This window comes from Brassica napus, chromosome C7 (assembly GCF_020379485.1).
Source record: "Brassica napus cultivar Da-Ae chromosome C7, Da-Ae, whole genome shotgun sequence".
NCBI classification, from domain to species: domain Eukaryota; kingdom Viridiplantae; phylum Streptophyta; class Magnoliopsida; order Brassicales; family Brassicaceae; genus Brassica; species Brassica napus.
This window is the reverse complement of record NC_063450.1, coordinates 36,712,919-36,731,442: the sequence shown is the minus strand read 5'-3', so window position 1 is coordinate 36,731,442 and position 18,524 is coordinate 36,712,919. Positions and strand designations below refer to the sequence as shown.

At 33.3% G+C, this 18,524-nt stretch overlaps 2 protein-coding genes across 2 annotated transcripts; both read right to left on the bottom strand.

Annotated features, from left to right (window-relative positions):
• Positions 1-242: 242 nt before the first annotated feature.
• Positions 243-1,118, bottom strand: LOC106453793. Its single transcript, XM_013895997.1, has one exon. The coding sequence runs from the start codon at positions 1,116-1,118 to the stop codon at positions 243-245; it is 876 nt and encodes a 291-aa protein (XP_013751451.1).
• Positions 1,119-15,846: 14,728 nt separating this feature from the next.
• LOC106444003 (defensin-like protein 10) lies at positions 15,847-17,919 on the bottom strand. Its single transcript, XM_022705800.2, has 2 exons — positions 17,744-17,919; positions 15,847-16,260 (listed from the first exon to the last, which is right to left on the bottom strand). The coding sequence occupies exons 1-2, from the start codon at positions 17,805-17,807 to the stop codon at positions 16,103-16,105; spliced, it is 222 nt and encodes a 73-aa protein (XP_022561521.1). The 5' UTR covers positions 17,808-17,919; the 3' UTR covers positions 15,847-16,102.
• Between the last annotated feature and the right edge of the window lie 605 nt (positions 17,920-18,524).

Below are 18,524 nucleotides of genomic sequence, written 5' to 3'. Positions count from 1 at the left end.
GGGGTTAGTGCAGCTGGAACGGTTGTGCCCTTCCTTACGACACCTTACGTCAGCTTCGTCTTCTTCGTTATCTGACACAAGCACATGTGTTTATAAAGGGCTCCGATGTTGACCACAATTTATGTGAATCTACAAATTAGAGCCTTACCGGATATTCACCAATCGAGGGAATCCTGTTCTTCCTTCTGCGACCCGGTTGTCTCTTTGTCACAGGGGGCATCAACACCATCTTCTTCACATCTTCAGGGATATCCACGTCTCGAGGCTCCCCTTCTGGAATGATTACCCCAGCATGTCTCCCTCCATGTAGATGTCTTGTAGTGGTGACCAACCAAAGTCTCATAAAGCACTCCCAAACTGTCTGCAGCAATCATAGCATGGCCACGGGGTATTTTGATTTTATCAAAATACTTGCAACTACACTGCTTAGTGGCAAGATGCACACGTTCTTTCCTACCATACTTACCAATAATTTCACAACTCCATTCAGTAGAAGAATTCACTTTACTCCCTTTCATTGTTGCCATATTGTTTGTCATCACCTTGTCCACCTCCACACTAACTATACCCCTGTGGTTTTCCGCCTTCTTTCTTCTTGCACTAAACCACCTTGTCATCATCCTTTGAATGAAAATAACCAACTCCATAATAGGTGAAGTTCTCCCCTCCACGAGTGCATGGTTCAGCTGCTCCGCTATATTACTAGTCATGATGTTGTAGCGGTCTCCAAGGAAGTTAGCCCTTGACCAATGAGCAGTACCAATCTTAGCCAGATACACTCCACACTCACTCCTCTGAGACCTTACTTTGCTTAACAGGTCCCTGTAATCTCCCATACGGAAAGCCATTGCAGTTGATTTTACCATTTTAGCCAAGTTTTTGCTTGAGTAACGAGAGTTGACGTTTCTTGCCAAATGAACAATGCGGTAACCGTGATTAGCAGAAGGGTACACACGTTTCACAGCTGTTGCAATGCATGCTGCACGGTCAAATATGATCGCAAGCCTCGGAGAATCACCTAATATCCTCTCCAACTTCATCAAGAACCAAGTCCATGATTCTTCATCTTCGCTGTCCACAATAGCATAAGCTAGAGGGAAAATCTGAAAATTTTGCATCTTGTCTGCTTGCCGTGAGTAACACACCTTTGTACTTGCCTCCTAAGTGTGTTCCATCTACAACCAGCACCAGACGTAGCTTCTTAAAACCTTATATAGACGCTCCAAAGGCAAGAAACAGATAAAGGAACCGCTCATCACCATCCTCATCAACTTCCGTTTCAATATCAGCCATTGTTCCAGGATTCGCAAGTTTTAACATGTGCAAATACTCAGGCAGTTTCAGATAAGAATCTTCTTCAGAGCCATGAATGTCGATTACAGCCTTCTCTTTAGCCCTATAGCATTTCATATAAGAAGCAGTCACACGAAGATCCTCAAGCACAAGCTTCTGCAATTCTGACGCCACTGGCACTTTCCCGGGATCACCAAACTTCGATTTGTACACAGCTGCGATCACCCGTGCTGTAGCTTTACTCTTATAGCCATGTCTAAATTCAATTGGACAGCTATGATCTAGTTGTGCTTTCCTGATCTCGTAATAGCCACAACCTCTAATTTCATGGGCTGTCACACGCCAATCACACCTTGGGTCAGGACACTCCACCACAAAAGAATCAACTTTTGTCCTTGTCTGTTTGAAGCGAAACTGATTCCTTATAGCGTATATAGCCAGTGATATCTGACAATCTTCTTTGTTACCAAACACCTTCCCAACATAGATCTTCCCATCACCTTCCTCCAAATCCAGGTCTGGTATCTCTGCTGCAGCATAGCTTGTGTCATCACAAAGTGGTGGAATGTCAAACTCCTCGTCATCCACTTCCTCAAGTTTTCTTGTTGAAACCCGTGGCATCCTGTCCACACTTGGACCACTGTTCTCCACACCCGTCCACGGATTGTAGTTGTTAGTCCCCATCCACGGGTGTTCGTCGTCACCAGGGCCAGTCTTAACGTTGCTTCTACCACCACTATTCTTTATCAAATCTTCCACTATCTCATTTTCATTGTAAATGACATTGACAGCATTAGACCCCCAGAAGTCATCTTTAAGAAGTGGACTCCAAAACTCTTTGTCATACCCTCTAGGCCTCACGTCTCTGTCATCAACCGCATCTTCCCCAACATTACTGCCGCTTAGAACTTCTTCCTGTCTGAACGCACTCCCACAATTGATTACTTCTTCAACCCTCTCAACCTCACGTACAAACTCCACTTCCTCAAGATTAACAACACGCGCATTGGGAGTCACCTCGGGAGCCTCTTTTCGAGCATCTCTTGGACCTTCTGTCGTCCCAATACAATGACTAGACGAGCCAGAACTCACCTTCGGTTTACAAGTCTCCGGCGTAACAAAAGGTGCTTTCTTTTGGTTCGAGCAAGAACTCAACTTTGAAGTCGCCGGCCAAACAAAAGTTTGGCTTTTTCGTGTTGCGTAAGAACTCAACTTTGAAGATCCCTTCGGTTTACATGTCGCCGGCGTTACAAAACCCATTCCCGAATCATCAACAAAATCGTTATCGGTGCTGCTCCTCTCAAATCTCACAAACAAATTCATACCTCATTTCACTCTCAAATGCTGCAGAAAGTATCTCAGGGCTCCGTCACTTGTTAGTAATACCGGCGGGGTCTTTATCCCGGTTGCTAGCTCCAAGCTCGATGGCGGCCAGTAGCTGAGAACAGCCACAAACAAACCCTCCTCGACGCCAAACTCACGCAAGACGTTGCCTTGAAGCTCTCGCAAGCTCATTCCTTCTTACAACGGAACCAGACGCGCCATCTGACGCTTGTCAAGCACAAAATCCCACTTCCCTCCGTTATCACAAACCCACTCGCCGCACATGACCATGCACTGGTCCTCCATCGCACCAACCTGAAACACAATAACCAACTATTAAGGAGATGAGTATGATCGATAAACGTCTGACCAAAAACAAGAACTAATCATACACCTTCAATTTCGACAAAGAACAGCTCCAATAAAGACAGAAACTTCAGTAACTTTCGTATGCTCGTCGCTTCCTCCACACCCAACACAACAAACTCACGTCCTTTATCACAGCTGTCTTAATAATCAAGTTTCAATTCTGGCCTTTGATTGAAAAAACAAGATTCAGATCCGACGGTCAAGATTAAGGCACTTAAATCAGATCAAACCGATTTTCCATTGGGAAGGAAAACATCAAACTGCCTTCGGTAAGGGTATATTAGTCTACTTTTTATCTTTTGCCAATAGAAAGTGTCTCACATATGTAATGTGTCTCTTAGTGAAAGAAAAAGACATAATGTGGCCCATTATGTAATCAACTCTTTCTTTTATTGATGATTGAAAAGTTAAAAACCAAATATAATTTGCAGAGACGTTGAAAACTATTTTTATTGTTTTGAAGATTATGAATGTGTTGCAAAAAAAAAATTGAAAGCTTTCAGATTAGTATACTACTTCATTTACATATATTTCAATTAAATCATCCGTTCATACTTTTTTTCAATTGTGTGTGAATTATCCACACACATCAGCATATAATTGGATACTCTGCAGGTTTAAGCGAGTAAGGGCATCTCCAACCATACTCTATTTTTGACTTCAAACTTCATTGGAGTAATGGCTAGCGTTACTCAATTTATGGAGTAATCTTGTCAATTACTCCATTTTGGAGTTGAATTTTATTTATTTATGAAATTGTCTTTTTAATATTAAATATTTTTGTTTCACAATTAAATAATATTTAAAATAAATCAATAACATGAAAATAAATATAATACTCCACAAAATATTATTTAATAGTTTTATGTAAAAGATGCATAAACTAATAAAAATCAAAACTAACATAAATAATTTATAATATAATGTAATATAATATAATACATATAAGTGGTTTAATAATTCTGTAAACTGTTTTTGGAATCGGTGAAGTATCCTTCAAACGGAATAGATGAGTTTGTTTATCTTGTGGGTCAACATTTCGATTGATAACATTTGTACTTGTTAAGCTTAGTATATGCAAAAACATTTGGATCAAGTACATAATTTAAATTACAAAAAAATTGTTATCTTCTTTATGTTCTTTTAATGCATAATTTTGTTTTTGAATTAGGAAAGTTGCATATGATGAAAATTACACCAATTGAAGTTGGAAGAAAAGCTCTAACCATATTTTTATTAATAAATATTTAATTTAAATAAAATATATTTTTATGAAATTTTTGTAAATATAAAATAGTTGGGTTAATTGTTAATTTTTTATAAGTTGAAGATACTACTAACAATTATTAACTAAATAAAAAGAGAATCATTTGTGAATATTTTTTGGAATAAAAAATGGAGTAAAAAATGGAGTAATATATTGGAGTAAAATTCAACTCTATTTTGGAGTTACACAAATTTGGAGTAAAAAATAGAGTAATACATTGGAGATGCTACATATGCCGCAGTGAGGTAGCTGTCTCTGCTGGAGATTAAAAATTCTACTGACCTAGACACAACACAAGCATAGGCGTGTTCAAAGTTCTATCTCCAGCATCCATGGCTTGCCTGTAAAACCCAATAACATACCTTTTTCTAAGTTGAAAGCACAAAGTGACATTGTAATTGGTTTGATTTTTATTGTTCAGCAGACATTTCCAAGTATGGATTCATCGACTTTAGCTCTATTACTGAAGTAATTAAGTGCATCCTCTTTCCAAAACTATACACAATGGCACCATTTCTCCTTATAGCCTTACTTCAATTTCTAATGGAAATGATCTTGAGCTCATCGAGTTGATCATCTATCTTTTTATAATTGCATATCAAAATCAACAACACACTCCTTCTCCTTCCAAACATCACATGCCATATCTTTGCCACATCAGTTTCACCAGAGCCACCACTATTCACCGAAGTCAACACGCAGCCGTGCATTTTCCTGTCACAAAACCATCATTGCGACCCTTCACCAAAAATAAAAAATACGAGTCTCCCAAATCAAAAGAAACTATTTCTTCAACTTCATGCATGTAAAGTACTGGACGGAGTATAATTTGATTGCATTAATTTGAGTGGTTGTAGTTATTGAGTGGATGACCAATTGTGTAATGAAGACCTGAGAATAAAACATTTAATGGTATATAACATTTAAGCGATTTTTTTTACCTACAAATACAATCACATTTCAATTTCGTTGCTATAATGTGCAATGTGCTCGCTTAATTTGCTACGTGACAAGGTATTATCCTTCAAAGTCGTCATACACATGAATTATGTGCACTAAGTTAAGATGATATGACTAAGATGGCCAAGTTTTGAATTGCGAAATATTTTCCCCAAAATTATCAGTTTATCACGTCTAACTTGGACAAAATATTACGACTTATTTGTTCATAATTAATATATAGATTCTTTCTTTCTTGGGTGCACATTAGATGGAGAATCATTTTTTTGCGTTGTCCTAATAGTTTAAGTACAATCAAAACTAGAGGTGGGCACTTCGGATATTTTCTTGGTTCGGTTCGGGTTCGTCGGCTTGGTTAGTTCGGTTCTATTATTTTTCCAACTGAAATAAACCATAGTTAGTTTGGTTTGGTTCGGTTCGGTTTGTGTTCGGTTCGGTTTATATTCGGTTCGGTTTGTTTTTTGGATCAGTTTAATTAGGTTCTTTTTCGTTTAATTTTTTTAAGAGAAATTATGTGTTACAACATAAATGATGTAAACATAAACTATATGAAATAAATTCAATATAAAACTAAAACAAAAACCTTTAAAAAAGTCACAAAAAATATATAAGAATAAAAACAAAAGAAAGTTAACTAAAATAAAAAAAAAAATTCAACATCATTAGTAATGTCTCTTATATCATTATTAAAAAGCTTGAAATAAATTATCTTCCATGTGATGCTATGGAGAAGAACTTTTGTTTTTAATAAAATTTGTTTTAGGTTTTAAGTTTTAGGTTTAGATTTAACATCCACGTTTACATATATAAAAATATAAAAATACAGACTTTTCTATTTTTTTTAATCAAATATTTTGATGATTACATATTAGGTTAGAAGAATATATGTTAATGAATGAAAAAATAGAAAATACGTGGTTTGGTATTAGAATTTTAGTATATTGGTATTACTAATATTTTTAATTTAAATAATTACAAAAACACATCGGTTTTTCGGTTCGGTTCGGTTTTAAACCAAACCGAACCGAACCATTCGGGTTGGGAAAATCTTCAACCGAATGGCTTGAAATAGACTTTGGTTCGGTTTAAACCGGTTTTGGTTCGGTTTGACTTGGTTCGGTTCAGTTTTTTTGTCCACCCTAATCAAAACATAGACTCATATTCTTCACAAAATCCATTACTTATTTTTTATTTAGAAATAGTAGAGAGAACATATACAAAGTTAAGTATGTTCGTAACCCAATATATATTGTCGAATGCCAAACCACAATGATAAAAGAGATATGCTCGAATATTATTTTGTTTTTGAGAATAATTGCCATGATGAAGATCACATTATCCGCATGGTTTGGTACAGAAACAACGCATTCCACGGAAAATACCATTTGTGAAATCCTCAGACTCGAGGTTGCGGCAGACGAAGGCGCATGTTGGTGGCTTACTCGAGGTTGCGGCAGACGAAGGCGCATGTTGGTGGCTTCAAGCATCTCCGTTTGAAACGCATGCTGAATCTCCCACAAAGTGCTGCATCCAACAGATCCATCTCTACAAAATAAAAACACATTTGGTTACATGTATGTGTATGTGTATGTGTATGTGTACGTTCTTATAATTCAAATGTAAAACAAGGTATCACAAGACTATATCATAATTGGTTACATATATTTAGGAACTCTTAGCATATGATTTATAAAAGATCATAAAACTGTACATATAATATTTGTTATTATAAGATAGATGTATATAGATTACATACATGGAATGTAGATGGCTTTACATATTGGTTGTTATATATGAAAAAAATTTGAGAAAGAAAAATTAGAAATTATTATGGCATGAATAACATGTGGCAATGAGAAGTATGAGAGAGATCAGGAGAAAAGCTGATGCCAAACGCAGAGAATATTTCATTATTTTAGAGAGGTGATCGTTTGACAAAAAAAAAAAAGAGAGGTGATCAAATGTTCTAAAGCGAGAAATACAAATAAGAGTATGTAGTAAACCAATGTGGGAGAAGAGACTTATATAGGAGAAACTCAGTATATGCACCGTGCAATGCACGCTGTTATTGATAGACAGAAGAATCATGGTATGCACTTCCGTGTATTATTCTATCTCATCGTATCACATTATGTTCTGTGATATTTGAGAATCACCGTCAATACCTCGGTACAAGAAGGTAAGAACGTCACGTCAACCGAGATAACTTTTTAACTACGTTCATCTTCTGAAAAAAAATAGAGTAAATGTAATATGAGATTAATCGACGAAATGGTCAATTTCTGGATATTCTTAAAGGGTTCACAAATGAAGAGTATACCCATTTTACAGTGTTTTCTTTTTGATGCGACAATTGTAAGCAAAATTAGAGCATGTTTATTGGTGAAACCATACTTTGGGTTCTTAGTAAATTTTAAAGTAATTAAGTTAAGTTAGGGTCAATGCAAAAAGACCGAAACTATGAGGACCGGATGTGCAAAATAGCCAAAAGTGGCCATTGGTGTTTCACGAGTTTCTCGGACGCGACGACGAGCTTGATTCCGACAATGAACAGCAAGATGGAGATGAACTGACGACGCCGGACGAATTTGGTTTCAGGGACTGTGCAGCGGAGGAGAGCTGAGGCGTTCGGGATTGACGATTTGGAGCATCGGAGGCGTTCGGGATTGATGATTTGGAGCATCAGAGAGGGGAGAAACGACCAACCATGGTCTCCAATCTCGAGATGCAGAGCGGCTTCATGGCCTGGACAAGAGAAGCGGACTCACGGCATGGAACGAGCAGAGGGTCAGGTGGTGTTGCGGCTTGAGTGAAAGGGGAGAGAATTGCCTTTAGAGAAAGGACCTATAGTATTGTGACAGGTACTTGCTAAGAACCGTCCCTTTCCTCTCCTAATTAAGGTACGCATCTTGGTTTAATATCTTTTTCTTTAATTTTAATTGCCAAATAACCTAAGCAACGCATTTAAGATCCAGCTATAAACGTGCTCTTAGACCACTTTCTCCTTAACAGCGCGTTTATTGTGTATACACAAAACAAAAAATAAAATTATACTATTTGTGAAGAGAAATAGTATGCATCGATCTATATATTGTATACTATTTAGAGAAGAAAGAGGAGGAGAAAAACGAAGTAGGAGGAGATCGTCGGAGGAGGAGCAGAGAGGTAGGGAGAGGAAGGAAGGAGGAGGATGAATGAGGAAGAAGAGAAAGAAGGAGAATGGGGCGAAAGAAGACGAAGATTTTAACGTTCTATACTATGTTCATAAAATATTATAATATATTCAGTAAGTATAATGATTGTTACAAATTTTTTTTGTGTATTTCACCTAAGATGTGTTGTTCTTTGTATATAGTAAAGATTGAGATAAGAAACTTCAAGGTAATAAAATTGTCAAGGAATTACACATATTATAATGTTAACATATTGTTATTTATTATAAAATTATGTTTATATTCTATGCTTTTTATAGAATATCACACAACAAAACAAGCTATGAAAAAGACAGACTATAATTTTATGAAAAATATATGTCCATTTAAAAGAATTTAAATTACAGCATATACAGAAATATGCATACATTTTTATTAGCATAGTTATTTGAATGGCTTATATTTAATTAGAAAGATGCATATCAAATAAAATGAGAGGGGGAAGGAAAAAGAAAACAAAAATACATGCATGTGATCAACGGTCGTGAATGTCTAAGGGTAAAAAATGTCTTATTATATAAAATATTCAAAATATCATAACCAAGTTGTTGTTATAGTTATAACATTAATTTTCTTTTCTCCTATGTATATGGAATCCAATTCTCCTTGACGAAATAATAGACATGCAGACACTTCTCTCAGTTCTCTCTGATTTTGATGCATATAAATTTCTAACTGATAAATTAAACTACCCAAATACCTCGCATAAAAAAAACAATTATTCCATGATTTGTAAACACACCAAATGTATTATTACATAATTACATTTTAATCAATATATATGTACTTATATAACATTTACATACGTACATATATTCAATTTTTTTTAAAAAAAAAATAGAAACTCAAATCCAGAGATTATACCTTGATTTTAAGCTTATGTATGACTGACTTTTGTAATATTATATGTAATTATGTAAATTATATCCGCGAACTGTAATCAGAATGGTGAAAGCGATAAACAATTAGTTGTTTTTTTAATTAACATTTACACCCAAAAAAATAGTTGTTTTTCAAGAACCAATGGTTATCTGACTAGATTAGCTGAATACATTTACTTGACTGGTTGTATTAATTAGGGCAGTTGCATATGAAGACTTGAGGGGTAACATACTAAAATGGGAAAGCTGTTGGAAAAATAATATACATCTATCAGTTCAAAAAAAAAAACAATATATATATATATATATATATATATTCACCTACCATCACTATGATGAATCCTTTAACATTGATCATGTAATAATTTAAAGGAAATTGGGCTCTATAGCCACACAAAAACCAGTAATTCACTTTCTACCCAATTGCCCTAACAGATTTATACACGTCGTTACTTTTCCATATTAATATTGTTGTCCCTTATGTTAACCGGTGAAACCTGCAGCATAAAGTATAATTTTTAATCTTAGTTATTATCCATTTTTAATTTTAATTTTTAATATTATTTATAAATATAGTTTGTAATTTTATTAAGTTTTCACTATCAATACAGATGTTTTTGTAATTTTAGTTAACTGGTGAACATGTAAAAATCATACTATGTTCTATATTGTATAGTTTAATATTGTGAAAATTCACATTATCAACAAGAAAGAAAGTCATGTTGCTAATCAGTTTTTCTATCAAATGGAAATGGACAGTAATATATTAGAGGGTGAATTTGCTCAATATTCATAACAGAGAAAATAATTAAGAATATAGCTATTCTACAGTTGCATTCGGCGGATTGGACAATTTGCACACAAGTACGACTGAAATTTCCTTCTAAGCGCGTGCGCGTGATGTTGTTGACACTCCAAAATTAAAGCTCTCATATTATACTACATACCATATAGTATAGTCAGTCACACAAATGAATTAACTAGTTACAATGTTGGGTTTCATCCACTACGTGACTATATTATACATGATTATGACATAGTATGGAATATTCGACACAACCACAGACTTTTGTATATTCGACACAACCACAGACTTTTGTATATATGAAATTTTTTCAAAGTGTATTAATGAGGGAGGGAGAGAGAGAGAGAGAGAGAGAGAGAGAGAGAGAGAGAGAGAGAGAGAGAGAGAGAGATCTGAGAGTTTTTTTTTTTATATAAAACAAGGGTATTAAGGATATTTTGTCCATTAATGAATGTTATTTTTGTGACTTTTCCTTTCCTGTGCTATTTTTGAGATGAAAACTCAAAAAAGTCTATTATGAAGAATTACCCTATTTTAAACCTCATTATCATTTTATCATTTTCCCCGAAAGAGATCTTGTGGTATATAATTTTTCACAAAGAATCTTGTGTTTATATTATATTCAATGTAGTATGGTCATATTATCAAACACACAAATGGCTTCCAATTACGATATGTTTATATTCCCCTATGTGTTGTTGCATAAATTCCAAGTGGTGTAGTGTAATTGTTGTGAGTAAGGGAAGCGGATCCAATATGGAAATGGATGGAGAAAGGTGCTTTAGGAGACCCCGACAATAAACAAACGGTTGTGAAGTGCATGTGTAAACTATACTATATCGCAAACATTATAGTATTGTGGTTGTTGTGACCTAAACATGTCATCCAACATTTTCCAAAGAATAATGTGTTTAGGCGTTTGTGGAAACATAAGCAACAATCAAATGTAAAACCATAATAATATAGCGGTGCGTCAAAGTAATAGGATGGACCATACATAATTTCTGAAAGAATACACAAATTGAGATGTCCGCCGCAGTAAAAAAAAAGGAATATTAGTCGGAAAGCTTAGTAAAACCAATAACTGGTTAGTAACCCATGAGTAGAGAAAGCACAACATAGGGGTTCCGTCCAATAGGTCATTACGGGAATTAGTCGGGGTTGAAAGTTGAGAAGGCTGCAACTACATATGTATTTGCTGCAAGTAACTCACCTGTGAGTGAGGCCTACTGATTCAGGCTTCGTGTGGCATTACATTCCAGTAGCACAGTATTGCGCCACAGATAACTCTGCGAAATGTAAATCATGTACGTCAACCACACAACAAGAATATATGCCCAATAATACATTAGTACCTAATCTATAATATACCAATTACATAAAACAAACTGTAGTCTTTACCATTTCAATTAGGCTTCTGGTATAGACATCATTCTACTACATAAATTGTGCATCATATCTAAAACTTTAAAAAAATACTAGTAACATATAGTACTAATAGTTCTCATATACTATAGACAGAGCATGCACAACAAACTTCATAATGTCACAACCAACTATTTCAATTAACATTTCCCATTTACTATAGATACAACATGCACAATACGACATAATCAAGCACGCAAATACATATAATAAATTATACTATTACATTGTCTCATATAGAATAGGCATACATAATTGAATAAGGAGAGTATTATAGTATGCATGTCTACTATAGCCAATACGAGTAAAAAGACACAACCATAGCTATACAAGTGACAACTAACATTTTCTATTTATTATAGGCAGAACATTCACACCATCCAACACAATCATAGAAGCACATACGTTTATAAGTCACATTATTTTAAATTCTTCTGGGTAACTATACTATGAACGTATCTCATATAGTATAGTCCTATCATCCATCACACAACATCACTGTTTTCCCAACTCCTAACCCAGAACCTTCTGTTGGAAAAAACGAAGAAAACAGCGAAAAATGACCAAATCTGAAAAAGCAAAGGTGTTACCAATTTAATTTTTATCAATACAAGACGAGATCTCAAAAATAAGACTATATGAAATCAAACCCAAACTTACCTTGATTCATTACCTTTGGAAACTCAATCGCGCCGCCGTGAAATTGAAAGAACCATCGGAACCCTAACTTTCAATATCCTACTTTTGTCGCACGACCGAACCGTTCATCGCTAATTTCAATTTTATTGTTCTCTAACTCAGATTTCCACGCACTCTCTTCAAATTCATCTTCTTCGTTGCCATCAAGAGTTTGAAAGATAAAAACAACTTAATTTCCAAAATTAAGAGAGGAGGCACTAGAGGAGGTACTCGTTCACGTTTACACGCGCAGGGAAGGATATTTTTGGAACTTTCCATAACAATATGTAATATATCATAGCCAAAGTGATGCTATGTGTATAAACTTAATTCTTCTTTTTTCTTGTATACATGTGTCCCAATTTCCCTATATTAGATTTCAGATAGGTTACAATTAAAATATAATTAAAGTAAGTATGGGTCGTAGTTGGCATGTATATCATATTTTGCTGAATCAATTTGACTATTTGAATGTTTGTATTAATACGCATATTTCTATGAGGGATAAAATACCAAAATTGGTAAGCTTTTTTTTTTTTTGTAAAATAATTGGTAAGCTTTTGACCAAAAAGAAAATTCACCACTAATGGGTAAACTTTACAGCTACGAAATAGTTTACTGTGCCCTACTTGTTTGCTTTTTTTGTTACGCGGCGATGCATTACCAATTCTTTAGTCACAGTTCACATCCCTTACATACTAAAACACAAATCATATTGCCAATAAAATTATGACAAATAGCATAGAAATTTTACAGTTTAAAAAAAAAATTCAATTGCAAAACTTAAAAAAAAAGACGTAAACAATTATCTTTGTTAACTGATTTCTACCTATTCTTTCTTTTTATTTACTTTTAAATAAAAAATTGTAATATCTATCCCACTACGTCCATCATCATCACTCTATCTGAACTGTTAATCATTCTCAGTAGAATAGTTAATTCACAGTGCCATAATTTAAGTTCTTATTTACTTTATATAAAAGAGAAAGAGAAAAAAAAAAGACAAAAAGACACAAATGCAAATGCACATAGAAGAAGAAGACATGGAAAAAAAGCTTTTGATAAAAGGTAAACACTTTTCTATTATTTCACTATATAAGGATCATACTGAAATGTTTTTTACTGTACAATAGGTTTCACATCAAAAGGATGATTAAAAACATCATTTAACATACTATGTGGAGCAATTTGATATATTTTCTCTATAGTTTTAATATTTCAGATATTCAAAAAGAAAATAAACATCATTTAACATACTATGTGGAGCAATTTGATATATTTTCTCTATAGTTTTAATATTTCAAATATTCAAAAAGAAAATAGGTTCATCTGCAGAGGGAAGAACATAAAGCGTTGAAAAAGGCAAAATCAATACTGCCAAGGGACGATGGGAGACAAAATTAACATAGTTAAATATATATTAGCAGCTACAAGTTTAGACCATCAACATCCCTGGCTCTTTAAAAGGAGTCTTTAGCAAAAAAATTATTTAAAATTATGGGGGTTCCAGCAAAAACTAAATAACCGGTAACAAAAACCACAAAACAAGGACCGATTTACGTTGGATCTTTGCACTGTTCGCGGATTCCACCGACGCGTGGCGGCCTGCGATTGATTCGCTTTAAATTTTTTTTTTTCAGACGAAAAAATAAAAAAATTAAAAAAATAATAAAAATTTCCTAAGAAACACTATCAGCGATAATCATGCCCTTATATTACTGCAGTCTTTTCATACACAATGTTTTCAGTCAAATGTTTATATATCAATACACAATAACAATGAATTATTTTTCAATCTACTGTATTCTCTTGACTACTAGAAATAATAGGCAGCAAAACAATCGAATTAGTCATTAATTTTATATATATTCCAAAGTAACTTTTGGAAATGTTTTTGGATATACATATAGTTTTATAGAATGGTTGAAAAATATATAGAAACTTGGAAACAACATTATGTTTTTCTTTTTTTCATGTGTTCTTCAAAATAACGTGCCACTATCTAGTTATGCTTAGAGAATACTTATTACTATTCATTTTTATTATATTCGTAAGAAAAAGTATTTCCATGCGAAGCATGAGTTCAATACTAGTATATACATAATTCTCTTTTGTGCGTATTATTAGAAGGAGATTCCGATTTTTTTGTTGTTGTCACAGTGGGCAAGCCAAAAATACATAGACTTGATTGCTTACTAAAAATCCATTAATTAAGTTGAAAAGAGAAATAGTAGAGATTGAGAGAACAAAAATTACAAAGCTAGTCCGTAATATTAACGATATAATCCCGACATGGATCATCCGAAAGATTAACTAAAAACACAGACCAGAATCCTTACTAACATGCCATTATAATTGATGTATAGATGAGAAGATAGTAGAGAGAGAACAAATATTACAACAAACTGTGTCCCCAATTCACGATATCTCGAAATATCATATCGCAGAGAGCTTCATTTTTCAGGGGAATGGAGAAAGAATAGTTGAAAGTAAGTGAGTATAAGAAGCTAATGGTGTTTATAACTTAGAAGAGGGTGGCATTATATATAGGCAAGGACTCCATGTGTTTGTAAGAATGATCGAGAAGAATAACTCGTTGTCTTCATATTTACTTGGACTAAGGAAACTTTTAGAGAATAATACGATTAGTTGGATACTTTTGTTGTATTGCTTAGCATAGCTGCCACGAAAGCTTTACTTCTTCATCATGTGTTTGTAAAATAAGTAAAATTTCTCTAACGTGGGATCATCTCAGACCACGAGCACCTCAAGCTCCTTGGTCCAAAATTGTTTGGTTTAAAGGCTGCATTCCAAAGCATGCCTTTAACTTTTGGGTGGCTTTCCTTAACAGGTTACCGGTTCGAGACAGGCTCATTCGATGGGGTTTGGAGGTTTCAGATAGATCTGTACTCAGAGTACAAAGACTGACCATCTCTTTTTGTCGTGTGCTTACAGTCGAGAAGTGTGGAATATTATATCAAGACGACTGGGTGCTCGCCAGTTCATTGGTCACTGGGATGCATTTCTGAACTGGCTCAATGATACCGGTTCTCCTCCTGCTACTCTGCTCAAGTATCCGGTCTCACAGGATACAATCTATCTGCTTTGGCGTGAAAAGAACTCACAACCCCATGAAGGCCCACATCTCCCAGCTTCTGGTCTGTTCAAGCAACTGGACAGGTGTGTTAAGGATGCTATCCTGGCTCGTATTCATCGTAATGGGTTCAGGGATCTCTTAAGTCTCTGGTTTGCTCATGAGTAATTGATCTACACTCTCTGATCTTTCTACCCTAGTTTCATGTGGGCTTTTTTCACCTTTTTGGGGCCTTATGAAACTATTATGGCTTCGCAGAACTGTTAGCTGATGTAAAATAAATTGTTTCTTTTGATATAAATTCACATTTTATCAAAAAAAAAAAAGTAAAATTTTGAACAATGTTCACCGCCTTAATTACCCTAGTTTATTTGTGTTATAAATTATGAGAGCTTAAATAATCAATAATTTAAAATATCCAGATATAAGACTTATATTGACTGGTTATAGATCTAATCATTGTATCAAATATAAAATATTTCAAAAGGTAATTATTCCTTGATTTTATAAATCATCATAATTTAAGAATCAAATAATAAGATTTTAAATCAATATCTGAAAATTTGCGACACAGAAATACATATATAATATAACTTTTAAAAAAAATCAAAGAACATATATGCAAAGCATGAATAAGTATACACATATTATAGAATCATTTTCTGGTTTTATATAAGTTACTAAGTGTACGTACAAACTATATATTCAAGCATATGATATCTAACTTTGTATCAGTAGTATGATTAAAGACCAAAAAATTAAATGATTTTTACATTTTCGTGACATTTTATAAATTTAGCAGGTTTTCGTGCAGTAGCACTTAAGACTACTGCATTGACCTCCTGTGAATCCTTCGCCAGTGCAAACACCGGCACAGTTCTTTGCATTGAGACACACTCCTTGGAACTTGGTACTTGGTGACTCACACGTTCTGGCTTCCACTGGAATCATTCCTAGATCACAAAATTAACCCACCAAAGTATCTAAGACATTTTCATTCTGAAGCTTAAACATAATTAACTAAGAACATACATAAATGTTATTATATATAACAAAAATGTGGAATACATGCATCATTCATAGGCTTGTAAGTAAATTATTTTCATACTCACATATATGTTACCTGCTTATAATTAGATCCAGGGCAAGTCGAAAGAATAAGATATTCGAAGCCATATATATTGGGAAACTACTGTATATAAGTTTTGAGGATTTTTAATAATATATAGTATATAATAAGTTTTTTCGGTTTCCCATAAAATAATTTAACAATATTGTTTAGCGTGTTTAAGAGAATTTGGTAACGTTTATAGTTTTTTTCTGACAATTGTTTTAGTAGCTCACAAAGGAAACCTAAATTTTTTTTTTACTTCGTTCACCTTATAAGGTGAATATGTGCGTTCACCGTTAAAATAATACTAATTAATAAAAATTTATCAAGTTATATTCTATTTATGAATAAAGTAAAAAAAATAAAATAATATTAATTGCTAGGAAATTTTTTTTTGATGTTGTTAACGCTGTTAACAAAAACCTGAACCTTAAGACATAAATTCTAAGTTCTAAACCCTATATCATAAATCCTAAATTTTAAACTCTAATATTTTGGATTTTGGATTTTGGATTTTGAATTTAGGATTTAGGATTTAAAGTTAAGAATTTTGCTGATGGTGTTTGGGGTTTAAGGTTTTGCTAATGTCAAAGTTTTTTCTTCCTTCTTTATGCAATTAATACTATTTTTATTATTTTGTACTTTTTTGTAAATAAAATATATATTGGTAAATTTTTATTGGTAATATTTTAGTGGCGAACAGAAAAAAACTCTAAAAGGAACATATTTTAAGTACGTTTCTTTAAGTTGGCAAAAAAAAAGTACGTTTTTTTTCCCGTGAGGGTATTTGTATTCTCGATGTTGATTTCTTTTTATTATTAATTGAATTTAAAAGTTTTACGTTGTCAGCCAAACTAAATGACGAATATTAAGATATGGAGTTCACTAATAAATAAATAATGCAGAAGATAAATGTTCACATCTGTGTATATATTATATATATGTAAATTTAATTATTATCAGATGAATGTTTTACACAAATACAGTGAGATCAGGGCCGGCTTATTAGGGGGGACAAGCGGTGCGATCGTCCCGGACCCAAGTCCGTCTCCTTCCGTATAATAATAATTAAGGGGCCTAATTTTTTATAAATTTATATTTTAATATATAAAAAAATTATAAATATAATAAATAAAACTGAAAAGAATCCAAAATTATTTGATATGCATATAGTTTTATTTTCATTACAAAATATATAAAATAATACTGATTAAATTTTAAAAATATTTTAATCAGCATATAAATTTTAGAAAATAAAATATATTTTTTTTGCCCTAGAATCATCAACAGTGTTGAGCCGGCTCTGAGTGAGATGAGTTACGAACCTGCGGCAAGGAGTAGCATGAACGAGAGGAGAATGGTTGAGACCAAACGCAGAGAGAGTTTCATTTTTAGAGAGACAAAGATACAAATGTTTCTATGGGAATTAAGAAAATGAAGAAAAAGTATGCACTATATTCTATATATAAGGGGGATGAATCTTTTTGTTGGTGGACGATTTTTTTCTTTGACTAATGAAAATAAATAGTTTAAGGCCTCGGGAAAAAATAGAAACGAAACGTGAACCAACTAAACGTTTGCCCAAAGGAGCAGTCGTAATTAAAGGCTCACCAATCAACTATATAATCAAATTAATAAAACCTTACAGTTTACGTTCGTTTTTTATTTATTCTGAGAAACAACAGTTTGCATTATTTTGAGAAACAACCTTACAATTTATCTTCCAGTTTCAGAAAAATATTGTGAATTTGATTTAAAATCATCTCCAAAAGACACTCTATGATTTCAAATACTAAGTTTTTTACTCTCCAAAATTTTTTTTCAAAACTTCAAATTTGAATTTTTGAAGAGTGAAACTCTATATTTAAAGTTTCATTATATTTTTATTTGCATTTTGATCCTACAATCACACATCACTTTTATGATTCATAAATATTTTTTGTTTATTGTTTTAATCCTTAAAAAAATTATATCTCATGTATATTTTAATTTTTGTTTAGAGATTTTAAATTTTACACATAAAATTTAATAAAACTTTAAAATAAGGTTTAAAATATTTTAAACTAGATTTAGACAACAATAATATACAAAAAAACTTAACAAAAA

Coding starts and splice junctions, on each gene's coding strand:
- LOC106453793 (XM_013895997.1), bottom strand. CDS start 1,118: ATGCAAAATTTTCAGATTTTCCCTCTAGCTTATGCTATTGTGGACAGC.
- LOC106444003 (XM_022705800.2), bottom strand. CDS start 17,807: ATGAAACTCTCTCTGCGTTTGGTCTCAACCATTCTCCTCTCGTTCATG. Junction 16,261..17,743: donor CATGCTACTCCTTGCCGCAG/GTTCGTAACTCA, acceptor TTTGTGATCTAG/GAATGATTCCAGTGGAAGCC.